Below are 24625 nucleotides of genomic sequence, written 5' to 3' on the forward strand. Positions count from 1 at the left end.
TCTCATTTTGTTCGCTTTCTTCTCAGATTTCTTTTGGTATTTAATTGCTTCATTGAGTATAGAGATTATCTATGATCGTTTACGTGGACAATCTATTTGAGATTGATGGATAGAAAAGAACACTTTCGCTAGTTTGATTTATGATAATGTAGTAAAGAACGTGATTCCAATGATGAAATATGCAAAAACATATGTAAATGATAATTATACAGTGGGGACGAAAGCACACAATAACTACTGGATCTAAACTGATCGGTCTATTCTTTCAAGTCATTATGCATGCTTTATCATCTAATCTGCTGTTACAATATATACGATACCAATACGATACCAATTCCCATCTAGTTGTACTGAGCATATAATGCGGTACTTGAGAATTTGGTACCTTGCCTGATGACCTTCTCGACGGCATCGAGGAAATCTCTTTCGGTAGCTACCTTTCTTCGTGCTCGAATAGCGAACATTCCTGCCTCGGTAGCAACAGATTTCAACTCGGCACCAGTGGCATTGGGACATAATCGTGCGATGAGGTCATATCGGATGTCTCGTTCGACACTCATACTGATATTGGAGGATGGTTGTTAGCTTTGTACGATAGCATCAATCTAAGCTAGAGACATCCGGCTTACCTCTTTCCATGGATCTTCAGAATATGACTTCGCCCTTCATTATCAGGTAAACTGAACTCGACTTTTCTATCCAATCTACCAGGTCTCAATAAAGCAGGATCAAGGGTATCAGGTCTACGCAGTAGGGTACTCATCAGCTTAACATTCCAGGCATCGAAGGTATTCTTAAAACTGACCTATTGGTAGCCATGATGACTTTGATATTTCCTCTAGCATCGAAACCGTCCAACTGATTGATCAATTCCAACATCGTCCTTTGTACCTCGTTATCACCACCTGCCCCATCATCAAATCTCGCTCCACCAATAGCATCGACTTCATCAAAGAAGATGATACATGCTTTCTTCGATCGAGCCATCTCGAATAACTCTCGTACCATTCTTGCACCTTCACCAATGTATTTCTGCACCAATTCCGAACCAATGACTGATGTTTACCCGAGATCATATCAGCTTACTATCTCCCTAAGATTTTAACGGAAATCAGGACTGACCTCGAATGAAAGTACTATCCGTCCTGTTGGCTACAGCTCGTGCACAGAGAGTTTTACCAGTACCGGGAGGACCGTAGAGCAGGACACCCTTGGGTGGCTCGATACCAAGATTGGCGAACCTCTCAGGCTGAGCATTTGAGTTAGCATAACCTCAACTTGGAATTCAAGACATAACTCACTTCTAGTAAAGGCAGCTCCACGACTTCTCTAAGCTTCTCAATCTGCTCCTTACATCCTCCGACATCCGCATACGTGATCGATGGTCTTTCTTCGACCTGGTAATCTTAATTAGCATCACACTCATAACGCGACTGTTGGGGCAGGATGAACTCACCTGCATCATGGTAACGGAAGGATCTATCTTGGGTGGTAAGGGGATCATGATCTTGTAATTGGTGTGATCAACTCTGCACGTTGAGTTAGCAAGATCTTCCCTCGATCAGGATTAGTCAACTCACCCGACTCGCATACCCTCCTCGACATCTGTTGGAGCTACCTGTTCACCTAAACCGACTACGAATTTGGCCACTTGTTTGATCGAAATCACATATTTGTCTCCTTCGGGATTTCCAGCACCGGCGCCATCTTGGGGATTCAAGGCTTGTCCTTCTGACTGACGATTGGCTGATCACAATCATACATCAGTATGACGCAAACGCGTAGAAGAGAACTGATACACACTAGCTTTAATGATGGTTTGACATCGAGCGACTTGCAATGGCCTTTGACCTTGTCTCTGCTTATCGGCAGCTACATCCCATAAGTTCGCAGATGCCAACCCAGTATCGGACTCCCTAACGCCCATCTTCTCATTCACCCGTTTCTGGATTTCTTTCAACTCTAATTCAATCTTCTTCAACGCCAACGAATATGGTCCTTGACCCTGTAATCCAAGAAGAAAGGTAATAGCGTAAGCTAGTCTGACCGTGGATGTCTCAAACAGACTCCAACTTACATATGTCTTCAATATTTGGATATCAGATTCATCGAGAGCTATCCATGACTATTTAGCATGCAGCATCGAAAAAAGGGGATGAGAGCGAATTGCAACTCACCAACTATCTTCTCCTCTTTTTCATCCCCGACCTTTTTCTCATCTAAATAAAGAAAATCAGCTTCTAGTCATCCTACGATCGCTACTTAAAGACCCACATTTCTCCCAGTCCCTAATATTATCACGACTGTCAGCAAGTGAATCCGCCATTATGGTCGATCATGGTACTCACTCTTTGGGTGGCATGTTGACTCTTTGCTACTTCGATTGCTGTTCTAACGAGTGTTTCCCCTTTCAAAGGGTATCCGTATCTCCTGCGATGATATCTCTTCGAGAGCGTAGGTGCTGTTATTGAAGATGCGAATGATCAGACAAATGATATGTTGTATCAGTTACAAATCATGAATCATCATGGAACACACCGACGATGACAAGTCCTGCTGCATCAAGTCGCGACTGTCACAAGTGGGCCCCGGATATATTATATACAGAAGCCTGCCACATCATCAGGACTTTTGAGCCCATACGAAAATAACACCGCTAATGCCGATGTGGTGCTCCGCATTCTTGCATACCTTTTGGAACCAAGCAAGTCACGAACAATGATTGATTCATGCCCAAGAGATAGATGATCTTATATAGTTAGTTGTCGATATTGGGATAGAATCTCATGTTGAACCTACCACAGCCATCTTCATATCATTGCCCTTAGCATCTGCAGGACCACCCACTCTGTCTATGCATCCAAGCAGACTAGCTAATTTCCACGCCAGCAATCCCTCAAACGACTCTGGGACCAATTCATCATCTACAGCTAAGATCGGCAATGCTCAACCTCCAGTGAACAGCGGTGCGAACAGTGTACCCCTCCGAGCGACAGTACGAAAACGTAGGGTACCAGTGTGGAATCTCCCCCTCAAACCCCTGAGTAGGACAGCTCGTAGGAAAAAGAAAGCGGAAGATAAGAAGAAAGCGAAGTTTTACGGTAATCCCATCAATACTCCTGCTGGATCAGCATTTGCGTCTGGGGTTGAGCCTGAAGGGCGACCGAGGAAACGAAGATCTGCGATAGTAGCGGAAGGAGTGATCAGAGATCATCTGGAACGGGATCCAAGCGGTACTAGTGGTCCAATTGATGAAGAAGTTCCCATCCAAGAGCAACGCAGGATCGATGACCTAGAAGCCAGTATACAATATAGAGATCAGAGACCGAGCAGGAGAAGCTCTGCGATCATAGCAGAACAGGTCATCAGAGAGGAAGCGGAAAACCGCCTACAAGGCTCAACTGGGCAAGACCATCATATCAATATCCGATTTATTCGCGTGGTCAATAGTCAGGCTCATCCAGCCGACGGATCTCAGAACGGCAATACCATAACAGCCCGGAATACGGAAAAGGAGCAGAATACGAAGAAGAGAAAGAAAGATAAGGGTAAAAGGAAACAGGAAGATTCGGAATCAAGGAGTCAGAGGACGGACAAGAAGAGAAAGAGCAGAAGGGCAAGCAGAAGCGAGGCAAAGATAGCATTGAGTTAGGATCAGTTCTGAATGATCTCTAGGAGATGGCCATGAACCAAGGTAAGTCGAATCTCTTCGGTCTACCCGTCTTCGAAGCTGACTGGATTGGCCATGTAGTCAATCATTCGTTATTGTCTGGATCGAATGTTCAAAACGCAATCACGATAGAATCATCATCGCCTGCGGTAGGATCAACATCGGAACCGGTATCAGCAATCTCGATGGAAGAAGAAGCGGAAAGGATAGAATATGGACCTCGGCCACCCAGAGCGACCGTTCCACGTGAATCAACTCCAGAGACTGCTAAAGAGGCTGCCAATACCCCTCAGCTGGTTGAAGCTGGACCTTCGAGACCCCGAATTTACCATGTCCGATACCCTGTGGGCGGGATCACATACGAAGATGACGGGGATGGTATTTTCGTTGATCCTGAAACGGAAACTCCCCTGTACATTTGGATTGATCCCGCATTGAACGACAGATCAAGCTTGATCAAGAAGATACAGGTTAGCTCGATTTTGACTGTCAAGGTTTTGATTAAGCTGACAAATGAGTAGGCTGAGGGCGGCGAGATATCTCCGGATCACACTGAAGACGAGACTTCCCTGCTGCTTCTAGATCCGAGCAGTACCTATCTGTTTGATGCGTATTGCCATTCGTACTGGCTACGTCCTCGTGATCTGGAGAGATACCAGCGGAGGCGAGAACGTCGAGGAAATCAGACGGACGAAGAACCATGGCAGAAGAAGGTCATTTTGAAAGCTTGGTGGATAGATAAATGCATTGAGGCTGGGAAATTCCTTGGTTTGGCGGATGATTGGGGTGGATGTAGAGCTGGTGGACCACCTTCCGAGGTACAGATCAGTACTGAGGAACCAGGTGAAGAGGAAGATGGAGGGCAGGTAGACGATGAAAATGGGGACGCTGAGAACGATAAGGATGATGAGAATGATCAACATATATCGCACGATCAAGGACAGGAGATAGAGGTCAGAACTGTTCCTCAAGGCATCAATGCGATGGAGTTGGGCGGCGATCAACAAGATACTCAAGCAGATGAGGTTCAGCCTATCGATGCTGATCACAGTCGTGGTCCGGAGCTAGAAGCAGATCAGAACGACGATATACCAATGGAAGATGCCCAGGATACAAACCCAGTTGATTCGGCTCCTGCGTCATACATGACAGCTGACTCACCAACAGCTTCTAAACCCATACCAGCGGAAGTGATACTTCAAAGTCCCGATTCTCCAGCGCACATCGCATCCGACAACCACGTCGACAACAATCTCGTCCATCTTGCTGCGCCGGCGACGCAACCTAAAGCTGATGCGGGCGCTCCATCAGAGCGAACACCGGAAGGAGAAGATGTTCAGATGGAAGAAGAAACAGCGCAAGAACCCTCCGACCCAACGACCATATTCTCAGGATTGAAATTTTGGGTGGATACCACTTATCCTGATCGGATAACGCTGATCAAACGTATCAAAGTATGTTGCTCCCTTATCATCCGGGTTAGATCTCGAATTGTCGGCTGACAATGCATTTTACAGGCGGCGGGCGGAGAGTTGGTCACCTCGTACTCCGATTCCACCCATGTGCTCATACACAACTACAAACATAGTCAATGGCATTCCATCGTCGAAAGTCTCACGAAACAGGGTATATGGTTTCTGACATTTACGTGGCTCGTCAAATCTTTGAGCCAGGGTCGAAAGCTCCCAGAAAGTGCGTTTGCTGTCGTACACGGTAATCCCATTGAAGCGAATCTGGACAAGAAACCCGCTATTCTCTCCCGGCCAACTGCGACCAACGAACCTTTCCTGTCGTCAGAGGATCTGGATGAGATCTTCAAGAGAGAAGTGATGTTGGTCAAGAAAGGTGGTACCGTAAAAGCATTAATCGCTTTCCTTCTTTCAAAGGTATGCTAAGATATTATCGGTATCCTTGAGACCGCACTGACAATTGAGGTCGATTGTAGTACGCTACTTATTCCGAGGCGCACTGGGGAAATCTTTATCACGATTGGAAGCATAAGAAAGGACGATTCGCATACCTTGCCGCGACTGTACCGGTCAACAAGAGCAGTCCAAGCAAGTTATCACGCAGTCCTCCAGTTGCAAGTAAAGTTGCACCAACGAAGACCAAATCAAATCAACTTGCACTTTTGACCGATCAGATCGCGAGAATCCTTATCTCAGAGACTCCGAATCGTACCGGTATGAATGTCACGGAATTCAGTTTATATCTGAACAGAAAGGTACTAAACATCCTGCTTTTAATGGTTCAGATCATTGTGCTCATGACTCATTATCCCAATCGTATAGTATCCTGAATACCCCGCTGGGACATGGGCATCCCTAATATCCAATTGGACCAAGCGAACTGGACGTTTTGTCAATTTCCAATATTCACAACTCTCGCCAATAAGCCCGGTCTCAGCCAAGCCTTCCGCGACTGCCGGATCCAGCACGATTTTACCTTCGGCAGCACCGCAGAGTTTGACCGATCAAGGTGAATATAGTAATGCAGATTACGAGCGAATATTCACAACGGACGTGAGGGATGCGAATTCGAAATCATTCACAAGTATTGGCAAGGAGTTGGCGGCCAAGGTGAGTGATGAGGATGAATTTACTTTGACTGCCTGAAAACATGTTGAAGTGGAACCCTTCCGATTGATACATACAGCACGGGAAGTTCCATGCGACGACTTGGAGCGTATTGTACTCTGAATGGAGTAGGAAGACTGGCCGATTCAAAAACTCTGGCAATGCCGTTGTATCATCTGAGCCAGCTGTACCACCTGCCGATAGAAGAGGATCATCGACTTCGGTATCCACGAGGCCTAGTATCAGCTCTCCTTCCAAACCTACTTCTCGACCTGTGCCGGACGATGATGATGAAGATCCTCATGGATCTCTGACCACTGAGGAAATAGCTCAGATACTCAGGGAGAGGGAAGAAGAGTTTGTTCAGCGGAAATTGACTTCCGTAGAGATTGGATTGACTTTGTACACCGAGGTCAGTTCCATGTCAGTTTGATGTATCGCATTGTGACAATACTGATGTATATGTGTTATAGGTGGGTATTTACCCTCGAGCGACTTGGTTCCAGAACTGGAAGCACTGGCGAAGAAACAAAAAACAGTTTTCTGACCTTCCTCCCAACCTGCAAAGCACGGTGGCTGCGAAAGCCGCAGATGTGTCTGCTCATCATGACGCCCAGCCCTCGACAAGTAACGTCGACAAACCTGTCTCGTTTCCGAGTTCTGCTTCCTCATCACCCAAAAAACGATATCAGTCGAACAATGCTAAGAGTGGCAGATACGATACAGAGGAGGAGAAGGCGATGGCACAGTATATATCGGGCTATAAAGGTTCTCATCCCAAGACTTCTGCTCAAGCTTGGACCTTGTTCGCCAGTATTGTAAGTTCTCGTCCATCTTTCTCCAGACAATCGACAGTTGAAGTCTGATGGTTCTGCTATATGTATAGCATCCTGGTCGGACAGCCTCAGCATACGCTCAACATTACACAGCATATGCTTTTCGTATTGACAGTTTCGCGCCCAAACACCGAGCTGCAGATAGAGAAGGGGATGACAATACGGTATTAGGGATCGATATTAATGATCTAATTGAATCGCCTAATGGAAGTCAATCTCGACCTGTTGAGATCGATGATGATGAGGACGACGAGAACGAACAGAACCCCATAGTGGTGGTTGACGATGATGAAGATGATACGGATTACATTGAAGTTGCTTCTATAGACGATTAAGTGTCACCACCACTTGCAAATCTTGTTGTATATTGTACATTGTATCCTTTCGTGAAAATATATGTTTTTGCTCCATGCATGTGTAATATTCCATCGTAATGACAAAATGTAATCCATTGTCTCTTTTTTTTCGGCGCTTATGCCTTTTTCAGCCATGATCCGAACCTACCTACTACTAACAACATGGTCAGGTGACAGGATCCCATCTTCCTTTGATCTGGTGCGTAGAAATGTCACCTCCTCGGCGATGTGAGACATGACCAGCATAGCTTGTACAGGTGTGGGTGTGTGACCATCGCCATCATCTCCATCATCGCCACCCGACATCCTTCTGAAAGCATAGGTAATACAATGAACCTATTTGTATGTGGATTGGATATTGCTATTACGGTATTCCGGTACGAGCGGATAACTACATGGGCAGTCAAAGGCGTTTATTTACCTGGTTCAGTTTGTGCAAATAGCAAATCAGTTTAGCCGGTTAGATCATCAAATCGCAACCCTGTTTCCCTTTCGTTTCGTTTCATTTCCTTCAAATCCTTGGATCACATCTTCCATTCTCCACCAGGATAATCATCATTCACTACCCATCTTCCAGTATCCTGCAATATCGCTCACTGCGCGGTCTCTCATCGCTGTCAGCATTTTCAGACAAAGCCTTTTCTGTCGAGATTCCCCGGGCACCTCTATCCCGGAAAGGAAATATCACATCAACAATACAACGTCTGTAAACAAATTTTGTACTCTGCAGCATCGGATCATTCGTGAGTGTGCTTCCTTTGCACGACTTACTCATGCCTCTCGGCATCATCTCGGAAGCCTGACTAACATCTTCATCTCCTCACCCAAAATGACGCTGGTACGCTTCCACCATTTAGGATGCTGCAAAGTTCCTCTTCACCCTCTCCCTCACCTACGCCAGCGACTTCACCGCCCAATCGACAATCTCCAGCTGCTGCCTGGATCCAGCGGCTCAATGCACCACGGTCGACCAGCTTTGATGCAGGCCTTGAACACAATGTCAATGCGAATGGTATATCAGCGCTAGGGTACGGTAGACCAGGACAGGAAGAGATGGAAATGATCGTTGATGAGAATGGGGCTGGACCATCTAATCCTGCTGTCATCGCCTCTGACCTTAGAAGAGCAACTAGTCTTAGAACCGCTGGTGTATTTGGCGGAGCAGGTAGAGAGACGGTCAGCTTCGGTGCTGCAGGATCAAATCTTACTTCACCTCCTAATCCCGCTGCTCAACTATTCACACCTCCCTTGGCATCCAGACACCCGTTATTCTCCCACCATGCGGTGCAGGCTCCAGCTTCGACTGGCGGTGTACCATCCGTCCATTCATCCGACCAGGGTCCATCATCCCCAGCATTCATGTCTGATCCTGGACCTTCTGGACCTCCTTCGCCCTCAGCATCTGACCTATCTTCCAGTGCGTTCTCACCCGCTTCGGCTTTCCTATCCCACTTCTCATCCTCAATGTCACTACGTCCACCGCAGAATCTGGCTCCCGACGCTCAAGGTGCAAAAGTATCAGACTATATCTTGGGGAAGATTATAGGTAGAGGTGGATTTTCAACCGTGCGCAAAGCCACACACGTACATACTGGGGAAGTATTAGCATGCAAGATTGTGAAGCGGGACGATCTGTCAGATAGATCAGGATCATTAGAGAAATTTGAAGATGAAATCAAGATATGGCAAAGTTTACCAAAACATCCAAGTCTACTACCACTAGTGGAAATGCACCGAACACCATTTGCTACTTTCCTGTTCACACCTTACATGTCGGGTGGATCGCTGTTAGACGTATTGCAGAGAGAAGGTGGATCAGATAAGACAGCCAGGAAATGGTTCCCAGGCGTGGTCAACGCCGTGCAGGTGTTACATGAAGGTCATGAAGGTTTTGAAGGTGGTATCTTACATGGGGATTTGAAATTAGATAATTTCCTGGTGGATCAGTCAGGATCGGTCATGGTAGCTGATTTCTACATGGCACAGAAGATCCAAGATAAAGATCATAACAGTCATCAAGAATCGAATTTGACGGTCCCTCCTCCCCTCGTTATGGGTCATTCAAGTCCATTAGGTAGACACTCCACCTTACCTGCTGGGTATCATAGAGGTCCGAGAATGTCCTCACCACTTCCTTCATCCAAACACCGACCAAACGAACATCCCTTGCCCGAAAATATCACTCCTCATCCCACCCGACCCTTTCCTTCGGCGTCTTTACCATACGCTCCACCAGAGTTACTTCGTGCTCCACCAGCAGGTCCATCGCTTGCTCAAGATGTGTGGGCATTAGGTATAATACTTCATGCGCTGCTTACTGGCAGGCTTCCATTCGTGGACGCCTTTGATCCTAGATTACAGATGAAGATCCTACGCGGTGCGTGGGAAGAACCAGCCTTCCTAGGTAGAGAATGGCTAGAATGTCTACACGGATGTTTAGATGGGAACAAAGAGACTAGGTGGACCGTGAGAAGGGTGAAAGAAAGTGACGCGGTCAGCGGATGGGCAGAAGTGAAATCTCGGAGCAAGTCTAGAAGTCGATCGAGGGCAAGAATGGGTATGGGTTTGAACGACGGTTATGTCGATACTATTAGGAGAGACGGCAGTGCTGGACCTGTCTCGATTGGATCACCATTCGGTAGAGGTAGGACGAGGAAACATTCTACTGCTTCTTCAAATTCGGCTTCAGCTTCAAGAGATAGAATGTATCAACAACCTCAAGCGTACGATGATCGACTTGATGTCTTCACTTCTACTTCTCGTCCACCTAGCACCAATAATCGAAGAGATGATCCTCGACATCCCCGATCTAGATCTGCTAGTGCCTCGAGATCAAGAAGTAGTGGAAACGATCATAGGCCAATGTTCACCTTGGATGCTCCAGATTTAGTTAGATCCCTCGAATCCGTTGATACCGCTCGTGGGCGGACTACTCGTAGAGGAGAGACGAACAATGGTCTGAATATACCTGGTCTACCATATGCTAGACATTCCGGTGAAGTTGCAATCACAGGACTACCGATACCTGGATATTCCAACTCTCGCTCAGGATCACGTAGTAGACCAAGAATCGCTATCCAACCTCAATCTGCACCTTCCTATCCTACCAATTTCGGTACTTCCCTTTCATCCGCTACAACATCGTCTTATAACCCAATGAACGTCCCTCCCCACTCGTCCGGTACTTCACGGTCGAGATCGAGTCATTCACCATCTGTCAGTAGAGGTGGTAGAAGCTTGAGTAGATCGAGGGATTCACCCGTATGGGAGGTATCGCAGCAAGCCCCAGAGAGATACTCGTATGGTCGAGAGTTAGATATGGTCCATGAGGAAAAGGGAAGGGTGATACATGAGGAGGATCGTCACGAGAGGGAGAGGGGTAGAACGGGGAGAAGTAGGAGTAGAGGTAGAGCCGGAAGGGGGTATTAGAATAAACGAGTGATGTGTGGGGAAAGGCTTTAGCGCAAGAGTACATACAAATCAGGAGGTAAATGATCTGTGGTAGGAGATAGGTCATGAGGATTTTGTATCACCAATGTTTCCCATTAAATATCGTTTTGGTGTATTCTACAATTTATATCTGATTGTGAGAAAATAAGTCAGATTCATAGCGATGCAAATTGTGTGTATATTGCCCTTATAAGCATCTGTTTCAATGATCTCGAGGTTGAAACTATCGGAAGGAGCGAAAAGCCAATTGTATGAATATCATACTCTTACTTTCCTTGACTGATTAGAAGCAATACTCGCATATTCCGAATCATCCCAAACGTCGTCGCCATCAGCATGAATTTCGATGTTCACCACAAGTGGCGCTTGATGAAAATGCGTGTGGCACTTTCCCAAAAAACCCTTTTCAAGTAATTCTCCTCGTATTTGTGTCTGCGACCACTAAAACAAGTTGGGCGGCTCTCAAAGGCATAAAAAGAGTCCAGAAGCCGAGGACACAAAAAGTTTCGACGTTGGCATGATTCGAACATGCGAGCCTGACGGCACGGGTTCCCAGATGTTTCAAGTTCTAGACCCGCCGAATAACCACTATCGCACAACGCCGGATTATAAATTTTTGGCTTTTGCTTAGTATCTTGATCAGTTGTGTTAGGTCTTCGCTCCACCGTACGCCTCGCCTTCTTGTCGCTGTCCCGATCAGTCTTATGGACACAGCAGCTCGTACCTCCTTTCACGGGAGTAGTCGGGCTCGGAAGGCCACTGCACCTCGGTAGGCTCGAAAGGACAGTCAAAGGATTTGCTTCTCCTGCGCAACTCAAGGTCCGACCGAAGCCAGATTGACATTCGAAGTCAGAACCCTAAGCTCAGAAATTGTGGTCTGAGGATGTGTCGATCTGCCACCTCACTCTTCGACTGCTCACCAGGGTTTGTCATATACTGAAAGGGAATGAAATCCACCTTCGCAGGCCAAATTGTAAATTTTGGCGAAGTTATAGTTCAACAGCGGCATCGCTCTTTTGTCAGAATCCAGAATTATATCGGCAGTCGAAGATAAGCTTATTATACTTTCTTTCCACGTTCGAGGCATTTGAAAAGCTCGATCGATCTACTGATATGCATCTTGACGATGTTCGTGCGTATAAATACCAGCATTGATAGCTCATCGCTGATGTCTCGAGTCCCAACCATTTCACCATCTTCTCCCTCCGATATGTTCTCCATCTCTGACCGGTCCATTTTGAGTGACATACAACGTGATTTAGACGATATCGACGCGCTCCTGGGCAATGAGGTACCTTTTTCCGACAAACAAATCGGGACATCTTCAGAAGTATCTGATGTGGGTCCTGTGTCTGATAATCCGCTTTGGACTCAAGACTGCAGCTCTCGTCGCAGCTTCGTTCGTCCTTCTTATCAAGATCAACAATGGTCAGCCCACTTGATGACACCTCCGTATGGACTCGCTCCTTCTTCAAGAGTCGCAGTGACCCTTCCTGAGTACTATGCGCCAGCTACCTCATCACTGGGTGGCATCTATCAAAATCTCAATGACCTCGAGACTCTGTTGCCCCAAGAGTCTGTTGAAAACCGTACCCACCAACCTCGATACTTGCAAGACTGTACACATGACCCAATGATCACCGGATCAACCCCTCAGGACAATCAGACAACCGCCGCTGGGACGAGGGAGAGAGTTGATGTGGCACGACCTCACTCTGCTCACACTCATGACACGACATCGGCCAAGGGGTTGTCTAGAAATGACATGATCCGTGCGGACTACGGCGTAAACAACACCTTGACTCAAGCACTACGGGAAAACAAAAACACATCCTGGCCTACCTCCTCCGTCCCTCATCAACGGCAATTTACTTCTGACAATACTCAAACGTCTACTACTATCGCTCCACATGCCCAGATCAGCTCCAAGCTCAACATGAAACGGTTGACAACGGAATACGTTTCGACGAGAGGTTTGACTCAGCAGCATTTTGAACATGCCATGCATCTTACTTTCACAGGTAGTCACGTGAAACTAAAGCGGTATCAAACCCCTGGAAGAACGACTTACGGCCTCGAGCATACTGGGCCGTTCCAAGATGTTACAATCTGGCCTACTGATGAGCCTGAACTCGGTCGGTCAATCATACAAGTACAGTGGAGCTGCTCTGTCATTTTGGATTCGAGAAATCTTACAGCAGTACCTAATGTAGATGATGAGGGCTCTCTGACAGTCCAAAGCATCACTCAAAATTCATCCAACCCTTTTAAGCCTGTCAAACTTAAAAGCGGGAATGGTACGGTCTTATACAAGATCAGACAAGCTTTCATGGATGGGATAGGGGCTCAGATGTCTAGTGCCAAGGCCACTAAGATACCTACCTCCTTAATTAGTTACGAACGCTCAGTGAACAGAGTGATGGGCTATCAAGGGAGTATCACGAGTAAGGCTGGGTCAAGAGGTAGACAAACCAAATTGACTGTACCACTTCAAGTCGAGGTTAGTATAGCTTTTTCGGCGAAGTCATAGTGCTATAAATTGGTCTGTGTCAGCGTTACTATCTGGATTCTATTTCGTGTGAAGGATTATATCGCAAGCTATTTGACATGATTCTTCCTGCTAACCATGAGACAATTTGAGAATGCGTCGTCTCCTGCAGTGACACGCATCTCAGCTCTCCAACACCTTTTGGAAGATGTACCTTTGCAACCTTCTTTATCGGCTATGACTATTTTGGATCCTTACTCCTGAAAACAATCATGTTGCGAAGCGTTTTCAGCATTGACTGAGGGAAGAATACATTCTTTCTAAGTGGAGAGGATACGTCAGGTGAACCCTCGCCCCTTTTACACATTTTGAGGCGTTCGAGTGGAAGACGCACATAGATGCCGTTAGACCAACCTTCGTTGAAGAGTAAAGTAGTAGTGATTCATCTCAATGAATCATCTCAACGCCAGTCCGTCTTTCCAGTGATATAGATGCTAGGTGCACTTTTCACAGAACAGAGAGCAATGGAGATAAGAACGAATGGAAGATACCTGGGAAGGTTGTCATCAGTCTATTACGCTCATCGTAGAGAGCTTCTGTTTGTCCAGGTAACATCGCATTCACCATGCGATTTGCCTCTTTTGAACGCAACAATTGGTGGCAGTACAGTACAGTACACCTCGGCTGTCATGTCATGGAACTTTCAGAATTGTTCATCATTCCCAATATCTAGTATAGCCATCATACTGCTCATACTCGATACAGACAAGATTTTTTCAAAAGTTCAATCGTTGTTTTATACAGGGCATACCGAGCCTTGAATGAAGTAAGACCTGGATTCTCCATAGAGTCGCAGAATGGCACCGGAAAAGTCCTATGATATACTGTATCAAAGTACAGTGTGCAATATCGGATTGGGCGGCGTAGCAGTGTCCAGAAACTCGACTCAGTACGTCGAAACACAGACGCGATACAGTGTGCACAAGTACAATGTCATTTATATGCATGTAACACTGTACATGCCACAGCCAATCTTTTGATGATCGGTATCCTTGTGCAGTACAGGAGTGTTTTTGTATACCGTAGTGTATTAACCAATGGCGCGTTTACCTTTGGGAGTACTGGCAGGGTTAGACTTGATCTCGTCACAGACTGTCCTGAGTCTGGTCAACGCAGCGGCTGTGTCGGACATGTCCATCAAATTTGATTGCATGTAGCTCTCCACCTGCTCTACCGCATTGCTGTACATCCTATAGATCAGCTTTCAAATCCTCTTTTTACGTATATGACAGTGGGCACAATTATGATATAGCGTGAGAGTCATCCTCAAGATGCACTCACGTGACCCAGTCTCCTTGATGTCCCTGTAGCATCGATTGCGCTGAAGTAGTCAGCCTTGATCTGTCGGTTTGACTGAATGAAGAGCTGCTACAGTATTGTAACGCTTGATGATCAGCAAACCAAAGAGTATCAGGTGATATTCAGCAAGGCAGGGTTACCTTTTGGCAAGCTCACTTACGCTTGGGACATTCTCAATTATCGGGTACAAGTATGGTGTGTGAAGACTATTGTTGCGTAGCTTGTCTATATTGTGCGTGTAGTTTACAGTACTGTATAGAGAAGAGAAGAATTGGCTACCGGGACGTACGCCAATTCAGATTCGCCATATATATATGTATATATGTCATCAGCACTCTCAACAGAAGAATTGAACGTCCGATTCATTGCAGCCGTGGATTCTGAGCCTCAGAGAGTCTCAACGGGTATCCTTAGACTCTTCTTCGGACACGACACTCCGTCATGGAGGAGGCCAGAGTAGACACTCAAAGGATGTACGCGCACTTGTCTACGGGTACAATATCTCATGTCATGCTCGCTTCCATTTCGGGATATCAGACCGTTCTCGATCTCCAACAAAGAATGTCGGAGTCGATAAATCCGCCTGAGTGCCCGTACGGTCATGTAATAAGCCTACCTTCCTTCAAGTCTAGGCCCTCATACATATATGCAGCTCCATCTGAAGGACGGATAATCTACGGTGGTCTATCTGCTTCGCGATCTGAGGTTCGAGGTCCGCACTTTGATCCGCGCCTCCCATGCTTCTGTCACTCAGTAAATGCGTTCCAATCTCGGTAGATTAAACTGTGGCTGTAAGCCACTGGCACCGCACAACAAGGAGTTAAGGACGTCTCGCCATAGCTCTCGAGTGATCAAGCCCATGGAAAGGTCTGACACTGCCCTCAACTAGCATAAAGCCGATACTGCGTGGCAACACCGAATTCAACGTTGCCAGCGAGTAAGAACTACCTTTCCATGATCATAGTTTGCTTTTCTTGTTGATACCTGACTATAGACTAAATCTGATATTGTGCATAAACATATCCTCATCAAACACTAACAAAGTATCTATAGCATAGAAGCTACTTGACTGCCTCAAGTCAAAGGCAATAGGGCACGTGCCGCTTTATATAAGGCGTTTTAGGAAAAAACGTTTCTCTTTCCCTTAGGATCTGGACTAGTGGTTGAGCCTGCACGAATTTCCTCGCTGTAGCTGGTCACGAGTGTAACGGCACGATTCAAGTCTGACATACTATGTTGCCTGTCGGTCATATATTCTTCGGTCAAGCGAACAGCCATCCTGTGTGCACATCTCAGTGAAATCAGCGTCGCCGCGAAGGTCATGCCAAATCACAGTTATCGATGGGAGGATCTCTCACTCGGCTTGCGGCTCCGTGCGTCCCTGGGAGGCCGCGTGTCTAATCAGAAACTTGCGATCAACCTCATTGAAAGTGTTAGTATTGACCCTTGAAAACGATTCTTTGTATCGATGACGGTTGTTAGATGGCATGATTTATGATCTGTGAGCTAAATTCGCTTCGCTCGACTGATACGCATTAAGCGTGTGAAATATGACTCACGATTGTGACATGGTGATGATAACTACGCTTGAGGTTGTCGGCAGTTGATGGATGGAGACTGATGTGCGATGAGTATTGATGAAGAAACGCTAGGAGGTGAAAGCAGCTTGTGGAAACCCTTTTAAGGTCTAGTCGGCTGACTAGCATACCCTACAGACGGCTATGCACGACTGAAGGAGCTGACTGGTCCTTCTGTCCTGAGAAAGGAAGCGATGATTCTCGCCCTGCGTGTATGAAGAATTGCACCGCCGGCGGAGGAATCAAAGTATCTGGTCCTTTCATACCTATCCTTCCAAACCATTGCTTCTTGCTTCGATACGTTCTGGGAAATACAACGCATTGGGGATAAGTACTCGGTCGTTAGAGACATCTGTCTTGGAAAGGGTGGGGGCGGATTGATTCTCAAGTCATCCGCTCATCACGGATCACCGAAAGTTGATCGGAGATGTCTCGAAGGGAGCAAGGCGATGCTGAGTGTTGACAAACCCGCGATTCGACCTTCAACGAGTATCATCTTCACACGAATGTTCTTTGTCCGACATGTCCGGCATTATACAGTATATTCAAACTTCCTTTGAGTAGATAAGGCCTAAGATACCCAGGTGCTATCTTCCAGATTCGACGAACCTCCTCCTCTTCCAGAACTTCACCTGGTCATCTCTGCTCCGATCATCCCAATCGAGCTCTTTCCCCTTTTGCTATCTATCATCGACGATCGATATACCCTCCATTCTCTCGCGTTGACTTCCAAGTATCTCAACGAGTTCGTCACCCCTCTCTTGTATGAGACAGTACACTTCAGAAAAGCACACGCTGCTCATGTGTTCTTGTTGTAAGCTCTCGCAGGTCGCAAATCCCTCATCGAACACTCACACCTCCATTTCGACATATCTGCATGGGACCTTGATACAGTACAATTCAAAAAACGATGTCCTAAGTCCATACTCGATTCTGATCTGGAATCGTTAGATGCCCTGACAGTGATTTCGTCGGGACAACAAAAACTCGTCGAGGCCGGACCACATCGACATGCGATCCGCTCCATTTGATCTGATTCAGAAATGGATTCCCATCTTCTGTCCGGCTAAAGGTCCAATGCGATTCCAAGGGAGACATATTGATAAACGCGGCGTGGAAGGTGATGCCCAATGGGCTAAGGGACAACGTTTGGATTATTGATCAATCAATGGACAAACCCTAGGTACCTCGATCTGCCTATCGTTCCCCTTTCGTAACCGACTATAAGCGAATGGAAGATAATAACCTTGCCTTCGCCCAAGGGTCATTTGAAGGATTTGGAAGAAATTATGAGAAGCAGCGGGAATTTCGATAAGTTCCATATCGAAGGGGGATTGTTGATGCCTTGTGTGAAAGAGCTGGCCCATCTGGTCCCTGATATAAGACCGAAATAGGGGATTAGGGGTGGTCAGAAGGTTACTAGAATTGATTGGAAGGCCAAAGATCCGACTCATGCCCACGCTGTGATCCTACTGCAGGAGTGGGTGTTGGAGAGAAGACAAAAAGAATCAAATCACTCAAGGTGGACTGTTGATACCGATCTCAAGTACAAGCACTACTTTTCACATGCTTGTCTTCTGCTTCTTTGTATAGGCATGTATGTATGTTTTGCTCCGTCAAACCTTTACGTCCGCCATTTAAGTTATCACGACGGCGTAAGGTCTCTCGGATGAACTGATCCGGCACCGCCGCGTGCCCTGATCTAAAATCCATTGATTGCAAAGGAATGCCTCGGCGACGTAACAAGATGATATCAACTATTCATACGACAATACTCAAACAAGACACACACGACAACATCCTCAAGATGCTTGATCGCACTCATCCACCAAGTTTGCCCGTATCATCAGTCCACCATACTGAAAGACATGGGTAAATTCTCCTTTCGGCAGTTGTTCAAGCCAAAGAACAGACTCTCCGAACCCGACAACTACCCATACCCCGCCAAAAGCCTTCCATCCGGACCGTCACCATCCAACTTTGATGTGAACTGCAAGCCCAAACTCACTTTACCGACTGACTTGATCCCACTCATCACGTCTTTCGCGGACCAGCCGACCCTCGCCGTCCTAGCTCGGACCAACAAATACTTCAACAAACTCGCTATTCCCCTATTATACAGACATGTCAAGCTATTTAACGCTCAGGCAGTCAAGTACTTTTGCCTGTACATGTTTTGCGTCAAACCTGAAGATCAAATCAAGCTGATTCGATCCATTCATATTCACTTCGAACTGCTCAAATGGGATGTCGATCTATTTACCTTACGCAAGGAATGGCCCGAGATCGCACCGCAACCATGGGCTACGGCTATCTTATATGATGTACCTGAATTGGTCATTACCAGCTCTGGGCCGACGAAGATAGCGGGGAACAATATGGCTCATCGAACGCTTTTGGATGATCTTGTAGGAGATTGGCTGAATCTGTTAGTAGGAATATATGGACCCAGGAGATCTATAGGTAAACATTATACAACGTCTGAAGATCCCAGAAACAACCGAGGGGGAGAGGAGGAGAAAGAAGGTGTGAATTGGTCAGAACAAACGTTGTTCAACTTGATGTGCCGATGGAAGAACTTGCAATACCTCAGTCTACCAGTGATACCCTATCGTTATAACTTACTGCCTGGCTTACTCGCCTCCTTGGAATCCCCAAAAGGACCATACAAATTTCTCAAGGAGATTGAAATACATAGTACGAGTTCCGAACAGTTTGGTGGGAATGGGGCGGCCCTGGTACAGTGGTTGGATGCTGTATCAAGGAGGAACGGAGAATGGATGGATCAGGTAAAAGAGAAGAACAGGAAAGATAGAGAAGAATATGAAAAGATGGGAATACCTATACCGGATAAAATGCAAGGAGAAGAACCGGATAGGAGGATATTATTGAGGATTAGAGAACCTACGGAAAACAGCTCGATAGGTAAAGTGAATGAGTGGATTGATGGGAAAGAACAGAGGAACAAAGTGTTCAAGACTGCGGATGAAGGTAGAGCACTGGGTAGTTGATACTTGAAGCGAAATCAGAGCTATCACCAACATAAAATGCATTCAACCCCCACAGGGGAAAGAAGAAAGAAGGCAAAATATAGAAATCGGAAGGTAACAAGTGTAGAAAGCTACAAGCTCCAAGAAACTAAACATTCATTATCCTCTCTCGCCACTGCTCAGCACTTTCCACCAACCCCATATTCCAATTTGCTAATTCATGGAAACTCGCTTCCACCGAGATGATCGATTTGTATTTCCAACGCAATTCCAATAGAAGATCATATAGATATAACAATTCATCATCTTTGCCTGGTGACCCGAGATGATGATTGTGAGTTGAGTTCTTGATATGATTGACTTTGAGGAATTTCATTTTCCCTTCCTTCGTATCACCCGGATCGATCTGGCTCAAGATTAGAGACTTCAACGTACACAACACGCTTCTCGGAGCAGTGCACCACATCGTGTTGAAAGGTCTCTCTTGGTACGTCAAATGGAAAGAGAGAAGATTAGGGTATTTGAGGATTTTCTTGCGTCTGGAGGATATAAGGATATTGGCGATTTCAAGCGACTCGGTTTTCTCTTTATCGATATCGTCTGTGTATGTGTGGGCCATTTCGATATGATGAACCGCATTGAATGCCCAACTCGGCGCACCAGCTTGGAACTTCGCCATTTGATGTCTTGAAGTGAGGGTGATCGACTTGTACAAGAGAGGCGAAGCTATTTGGTTACATAGTCGACTGGTGAGAGTCAGACTATGCAGGGTTTGTTGGTCGTTGACGAAAGAAATGAAGTTTTCGAAGATTTCGGTGGAGAAGGGGCATCGTCTGGGTTTGGGTTCGGATTCGAATTGAGCGAACATTATTTTGGAGTTATGTAGGATCGTTTATATTGTAGGATAGAATGTACTTGGAAGTATCATATGGTTGGCGATAACTCTTGAGGAATGAGCTATCCTTGTAAGCGATTATTTGCGCTTGATACACTGTGAGATGAAGAATGAAGAGAACGAGGAAGACAGATTCGAAAGCGGCAAACGATTCTTCATCTATATAGCCGCGGTTCCAGGCTACCTGTATCCGTTGACTGCACTTGATCAGGATTTTTGGGAAATAAAGTTCAGATTGCACAGAGGATCCGGCCGATAGAGCATAGCAATATCGAGAGATGAATGACGACGCTGGTGATTAAGGTTAGGAGGTCTCGTTGTGCCACCTTTTGATGTGGACTTGTGGTGTAAGATCCCTAAGATACCATACGGAGTTGGCACTGCAAGCATCATCATCTAAATCTTCCTCTGCTCATTACGGTAATATTCCTCCATCACTCTAAATCTCCAGCTCTCAGCATCTTCATTCTCCCTGCCGTCATCCACAATGATCATATCAAATATCCCCGCTGGATCTTTACGTTCCACAAATTTCTCTAAACAATTGTCGAGAAGTTGATCAATTGGTTTTCTTATCTCCAATCTAAGACTCTTCTTTGGTCGTCCCTCAGAGACATACAAACTCGATAGTTGTTCTAACCAATCTCCCATTCTGTCCCTATGCCAATTCCAAAAGAACAATCCTGAGATCGAAATAACCTCCAGGTTTATATCCTGATTCCGATCAGCCGATAACCAAAATGGGAAAGCTCCCCGTCCGGGATACCAATCTTTGCCGAAAAATGGTAAATCCAGATACCTCGTGGACGGCCAGCTGAGAAAGCTTTCCATGATTCGATCTTGTAGTTTGAATGGACATTCTCTAGATTCACCTTCGACCACGTATCTTAATCTGAAAAACTTTGGTCCTTCATAACTATCCGTGAATAATGAGGTGCAAAGTAAGCTATATAGTTGATATAGCTCTTCTTTCAGTGGTTCACCATATGGATAGCTCCCTTCGATAGTTACGCTTAAGCTGATCACGCTCCTCATCTTCCGGGTGGGATTTCTGATTCGCTCTAAAACCTCTCCCCATCGTGGTGAGGTGACCATATCCAACTTTAGCTCCAGTTCGACATGTCGGACGTTGGTTTCGATACAGTCAGGTGCATAGGTAAGGAAAGAGATTATTGAGTCGAGGCGAGATAATCGGATCGTATGGTATAGGCGGATCGTAGCTGGTCTGTTGGAAATGCTGTGAACGAGGGTCAGAGCGTGCAAGGAGCGTTGATCGGTCGCTTGTGCGACGATTAGAGGGATGATGTCTTCCATCTTGATTCGTGGAAATGTGGATGTTATGGTAGACTTATGCTTGATCAAGCTGTTCATTTAAGAGATACACAGTAACTTACCGCGAGGATGTGATCGATGACGTCTTGGTCCCCATGCTCGGTGCACGGTCCACATCTGGCCGCTTTGTTCCGGAATGCCGCGATGACGAGTGGCGGCCGCACGGATCACATTGGAACAGACACGACATGCATGAGTGGGTAAAAATTACAGTGCTGATCAGAAGTGCTCTGGCAGGGTTCTTATGCGGAATCGAGCGAGGAAGGCCCTCAGGCCTTTCACAGATTTGACCAGTATTCATCGTCTTCCACCGACAGTTTGAGCGACTTTGTCCAGCCCTTTTCCAATCATACCCATGACTGGAATATAGAGTACAAACTATCAGCAAGCTGTATAATAGGATCACACACAGGTACTCACATCTCGCCCTGTTGCCGTAAGTCGGTGAGTGACCAGTATTACCAGAGTATTCAGATTCGTCTATTTTCGGAGTCGCGGTGACACATTTTCGTATTTAACATGAATATCGCCAGTAAATGAATCGATCGATGACTTACCATGTCTGCCTTTGGGCCGCACATGTATTCTATCGGACCTCGCTACGATAGTGGAAGATAGACCGTCTGTCAGTAGGATCCCTTCGATCAACTCAACAGAACAGGTTACACCGGCCCAGTTTACCGGTTTGCGTACTAGGTACTTACTGATAGGAGAAGGTTCATCTGAATATCCTGTCATCTCCTCTGAGCTGGATTGAGTTCCCCTGATATTGCTTGGAGAGCTAACGGAAGAATGAGGGGACCCTTCATATACAGGATAGGGTTGTCTGGGCGATATAGGGCTGCCTGTGCTGATGGATTTTGATGATCTTGAGACACCTAATAATCATCGATCATTAAGCATAACCACATGACCTTGACTTTGGACAACAAGCACACGTGTTACTCACTCGATATCTCTTCTCCTTCTGAGCTAGAAGTGACGGACTCTGGGTATGAAAAAGCATCACTGGAATACGCTCTTCTTCCCCTTGTCCTCCTCATCTGTGGAGCAGAAATTGAATCGTCACTGCTACCAGAAGAAGAATCCGAATACCCCGAGTAACCCGATCGATCAGAGCTAGACGACACTACTACTTCCCTAGAATTTCTTGGGTTGGTGGAATCATCTGTGTATCGCCCTTCAGAGCTTGAGGGAGTGAGATAACCATCGTATGCTGGTGATCTTGCGGTCTTGGGAGATCTAGGATCTTCGTACTCTCTGAAGTATCCCGATCGTTTGTGGTGTTTTTCATGTTTACGTTCATCCCATTTATCTTTCAGAGCCATCTCGGGGATCTACTAGACACTGTAGCTTCGTTCTTTGTACTTTTGAAATATGTGACCGTAAATGATTCAACATGCGAGAGCAAAGAAATCTAGACGAAGCTATCCACCCTGAATCCATTGAAAAATTGTCGTAAGGACCTCTTGATACGCTACACGCAATGATCCAGATGATAAGATCCACTGTGCTGTACATCCTTTGATAGTGTCTCTAAGATCCAATGGGGTCGATTTTACGTCTCAAAGGATAACGTAAAGGATATATGATAAGCTTTTACTTTTCTCTGCAGTGTGAAACAAAGGATGATGATCTGTATATACTGTACAAACCCACGAACCCTCTACCACAAGTACTGGCTTGAGCTTGAGATTTGCAGGCCCCTGTTCACTTGATAAATGATACTGTATACATGATCATAGGCGGAAGAGATGTCAATATAGGACATGATTGTGGACTACATACACTCCCATTCGAACCTAGATGGTGCACTAGGTATGCCTCATACCGGTGCAACCCACGTATGAGTTGTAAGGATAATCTACCAGCCAAGGATCCTCTCCCAAAAACCTCGTTCGCGTACATATCTTGGTCTTGGGTGATCTACATGATCACCTTTCGTGTCAGCCTCGAAATATCATTCGAGAGAAGTTGCACTGTACGTCAGACTACTCACGTCGATGTTCTCTGTATCTTACTGGGTACATGAATTCAGGTTGAACTCTGTATCTATCCGGCAAGGAGGATTCGGAGGCTGAAGAGCCTATATCATTGCAGTGCATGGGGGGCGAAGGTCAGACTACCAGGTTCATCTTTCCACCTGCCACATACAGATTGATGGTTAGGCAGACAACACTTACAAGTATAACAACTAGGAATAGAAGATGAAGACGATTCCGAGCCAGATCTATTCCAATACTCTTCACTCGAGTCGGAATACGACCTCGTCGAAGGAGCACGACGAGTATAGCGATATCTGCGGGATTGAGGGCTCAAATAGAGATTATCGTAGAATCTATCTCGGATATTTGCCAATGCGTTGTAGAATAGACCTCCCATTGATTTGGCCGTGGAATCTAAGTCGAACATCAGAGCATCCAGTCAATGGTACGCAAGATATCCTCCTGGGTGATGGGATGACTTACCACTATTTTCACTCCAATTTGAGCTGGACCACCAACTACTCTCACTCGAGATATCCCCTCTCATTCCGCCGTGATAACGGTTTGACCTTGGATCTCTGCCATCTCTATAATACGCGACGACCTTCCTTGGGCTTCCATCTCCTTTCCCAGCGACCATGTATAATCCTTCTTGTCTTGGATCGTAGGGGACGAGTTGTGCGGGAGGATGAGCTCTGTATGGCATGTCGTGATATTGTAAGAATGTGTGAAGGTGGAGTTATGGAGATGTGAGTATATGTGGGTTGAGAGGAATGTAATATCAAATAAGAATCGTCAGTTGACTCATTGATATATATTTGTATGGTTGCAATGTGGATATAGTGAGGTCAGGGCATGACGAATTGCCATTCTTTACTACCTTTCACCAGGTCCAAGGCCGGCTCTATTAGTGTTTGAATGTGGATAAAGGACGTGTAAATGTCAGAGGAAGGCAAGTAATGGTGCATCAGTGCCGAACGATTTAGCACTCCGTGACGACATTGACTGGAGATGTAGTCAAGACTTGAGTAATCTGAATTATCGATCCTCCTGAAGACGAACTGAAGATTGGTGAATTAGGACGAGAAGGAAGAAGAGTCGTCTGGAGGGC

At 46.1% G+C, this 24625-nt stretch overlaps 11 protein-coding genes across 11 annotated transcripts; 5 read left to right on the top strand and 6 right to left on the bottom strand.

Annotated features, from left to right (window-relative positions):
* Positions 1–341: 341 nt before the first annotated feature.
* I203_102731 (26S protease regulatory subunit 7) lies at positions 342–2362 on the bottom strand (the record flags this gene model as incomplete). The annotated part of the gene is made up of 12 exons (XM_065517174.1): positions 342–561; positions 630–743; positions 806–1055; positions 1123–1249; positions 1302–1397; positions 1457–1529; positions 1581–1746; positions 1804–2005; positions 2078–2115; positions 2178–2219; positions 2275–2288; positions 2349–2362. The coding sequence occupies 12 exons, from the start codon at positions 2360–2362 to the stop codon at positions 342–344; spliced, it is 1356 nt and encodes a 451-aa protein (XP_065373992.1).
* A 492-nt stretch (positions 2363–2854) lies between these two features.
* On the top strand, positions 2855–3652 carry I203_102732 (uncharacterized protein; the record flags this gene model as incomplete). Its single annotated transcript, XM_019147014.1, has 1 exon — positions 2855–3652. One exon carries the CDS (start codon positions 2855–2857, stop codon positions 3650–3652), a length of 798 nt encoding a protein of 265 aa, XP_019003564.1.
* A 26-nt stretch (positions 3653–3678) lies between these two features.
* I203_102733 (uncharacterized protein) lies at positions 3679–7417 on the top strand (the record flags this gene model as incomplete). The annotated part of the gene is made up of 9 exons (XM_019147015.1): positions 3679–3694; positions 3752–4140; positions 4192–5124; positions 5188–5556; positions 5616–5894; positions 5962–6249; positions 6326–6658; positions 6720–7064; positions 7133–7417. 9 exons carry the CDS (start codon positions 3679–3681, stop codon positions 7415–7417), a joined length of 3237 nt encoding a protein of 1078 aa, XP_019003565.1.
* Positions 7418–8296: 879 nt separating this feature from the next.
* I203_102734 (uncharacterized protein) lies at positions 8297–10867 on the top strand (the record flags this gene model as incomplete). The annotated part of the gene is made up of 1 exon (XM_019147016.1): positions 8297–10867. The coding sequence occupies one exon, from the start codon at positions 8297–8299 to the stop codon at positions 10865–10867; it is 2571 nt and encodes an 856-aa protein (XP_019003566.1).
* A 1462-nt stretch (positions 10868–12329) lies between these two features.
* I203_102735 (uncharacterized protein) lies at positions 12330–13418 on the top strand (the record flags this gene model as incomplete). Its single annotated transcript, XM_019147017.1, has 1 exon — positions 12330–13418. The coding sequence occupies one exon, from the start codon at positions 12330–12332 to the stop codon at positions 13416–13418; it is 1089 nt and encodes a 362-aa protein (XP_019003567.1).
* A 1048-nt stretch (positions 13419–14466) lies between these two features.
* Positions 14467–14906, bottom strand: I203_102736 (uncharacterized protein; the record flags this gene model as incomplete). The annotated part of the gene is made up of 3 exons (XM_019147018.1): positions 14467–14617; positions 14718–14804; positions 14896–14906. The coding sequence occupies 3 exons, from the start codon at positions 14904–14906 to the stop codon at positions 14467–14469; spliced, it is 249 nt and encodes an 82-aa protein (XP_019003568.1).
* Positions 14907–18180: 3274 nt separating this feature from the next.
* On the top strand, positions 18181–19323 carry I203_102737 (uncharacterized protein; the record flags this gene model as incomplete). The annotated part of the gene is made up of 1 exon (XM_019147019.1): positions 18181–19323. The coding sequence occupies one exon, from the start codon at positions 18181–18183 to the stop codon at positions 19321–19323; it is 1143 nt and encodes a 380-aa protein (XP_019003569.1).
* A 127-nt stretch (positions 19324–19450) lies between these two features.
* I203_102738 (uncharacterized protein) lies at positions 19451–20170 on the bottom strand (the record flags this gene model as incomplete). The annotated part of the gene is made up of 1 exon (XM_019147020.1): positions 19451–20170. One exon carries the CDS (start codon positions 20168–20170, stop codon positions 19451–19453), a length of 720 nt encoding a protein of 239 aa, XP_019003570.1.
* Positions 20171–20593: 423 nt separating this feature from the next.
* Positions 20594–21511, bottom strand: I203_102739 (uncharacterized protein; the record flags this gene model as incomplete). Its single annotated transcript, XM_019147021.1, has 1 exon — positions 20594–21511. The coding sequence occupies one exon, from the start codon at positions 21509–21511 to the stop codon at positions 20594–20596; it is 918 nt and encodes a 305-aa protein (XP_019003571.1).
* Positions 21512–21826: 315 nt separating this feature from the next.
* On the bottom strand, positions 21827–22857 carry I203_102740 (uncharacterized protein; the record flags this gene model as incomplete). Its single annotated transcript, XM_019147022.1, has 4 exons — positions 21827–21888; positions 21950–22009; positions 22087–22407; positions 22479–22857. 4 exons carry the CDS (start codon positions 22855–22857, stop codon positions 21827–21829), a joined length of 822 nt encoding a protein of 273 aa, XP_019003572.1.
* A 536-nt stretch (positions 22858–23393) lies between these two features.
* I203_102741 (uncharacterized protein) lies at positions 23394–24220 on the bottom strand (the record flags this gene model as incomplete). The annotated part of the gene is made up of 4 exons (XM_019147023.1): positions 23394–23455; positions 23529–23615; positions 23713–23928; positions 23998–24220. 4 exons carry the CDS (start codon positions 24218–24220, stop codon positions 23394–23396), a joined length of 588 nt encoding a protein of 195 aa, XP_019003573.1.
* Positions 24221–24625: the final 405 nt, after the last annotated feature.

This window comes from Kwoniella mangroviensis (genome assembly GCF_000507465.2).
Source record: "Kwoniella mangroviensis CBS 8507 chromosome 1 map unlocalized Ctg01, whole genome shotgun sequence".
Lineage (NCBI taxonomy): Eukaryota > Fungi > Basidiomycota > Tremellomycetes > Tremellales > Cryptococcaceae > Kwoniella > Kwoniella mangrovensis.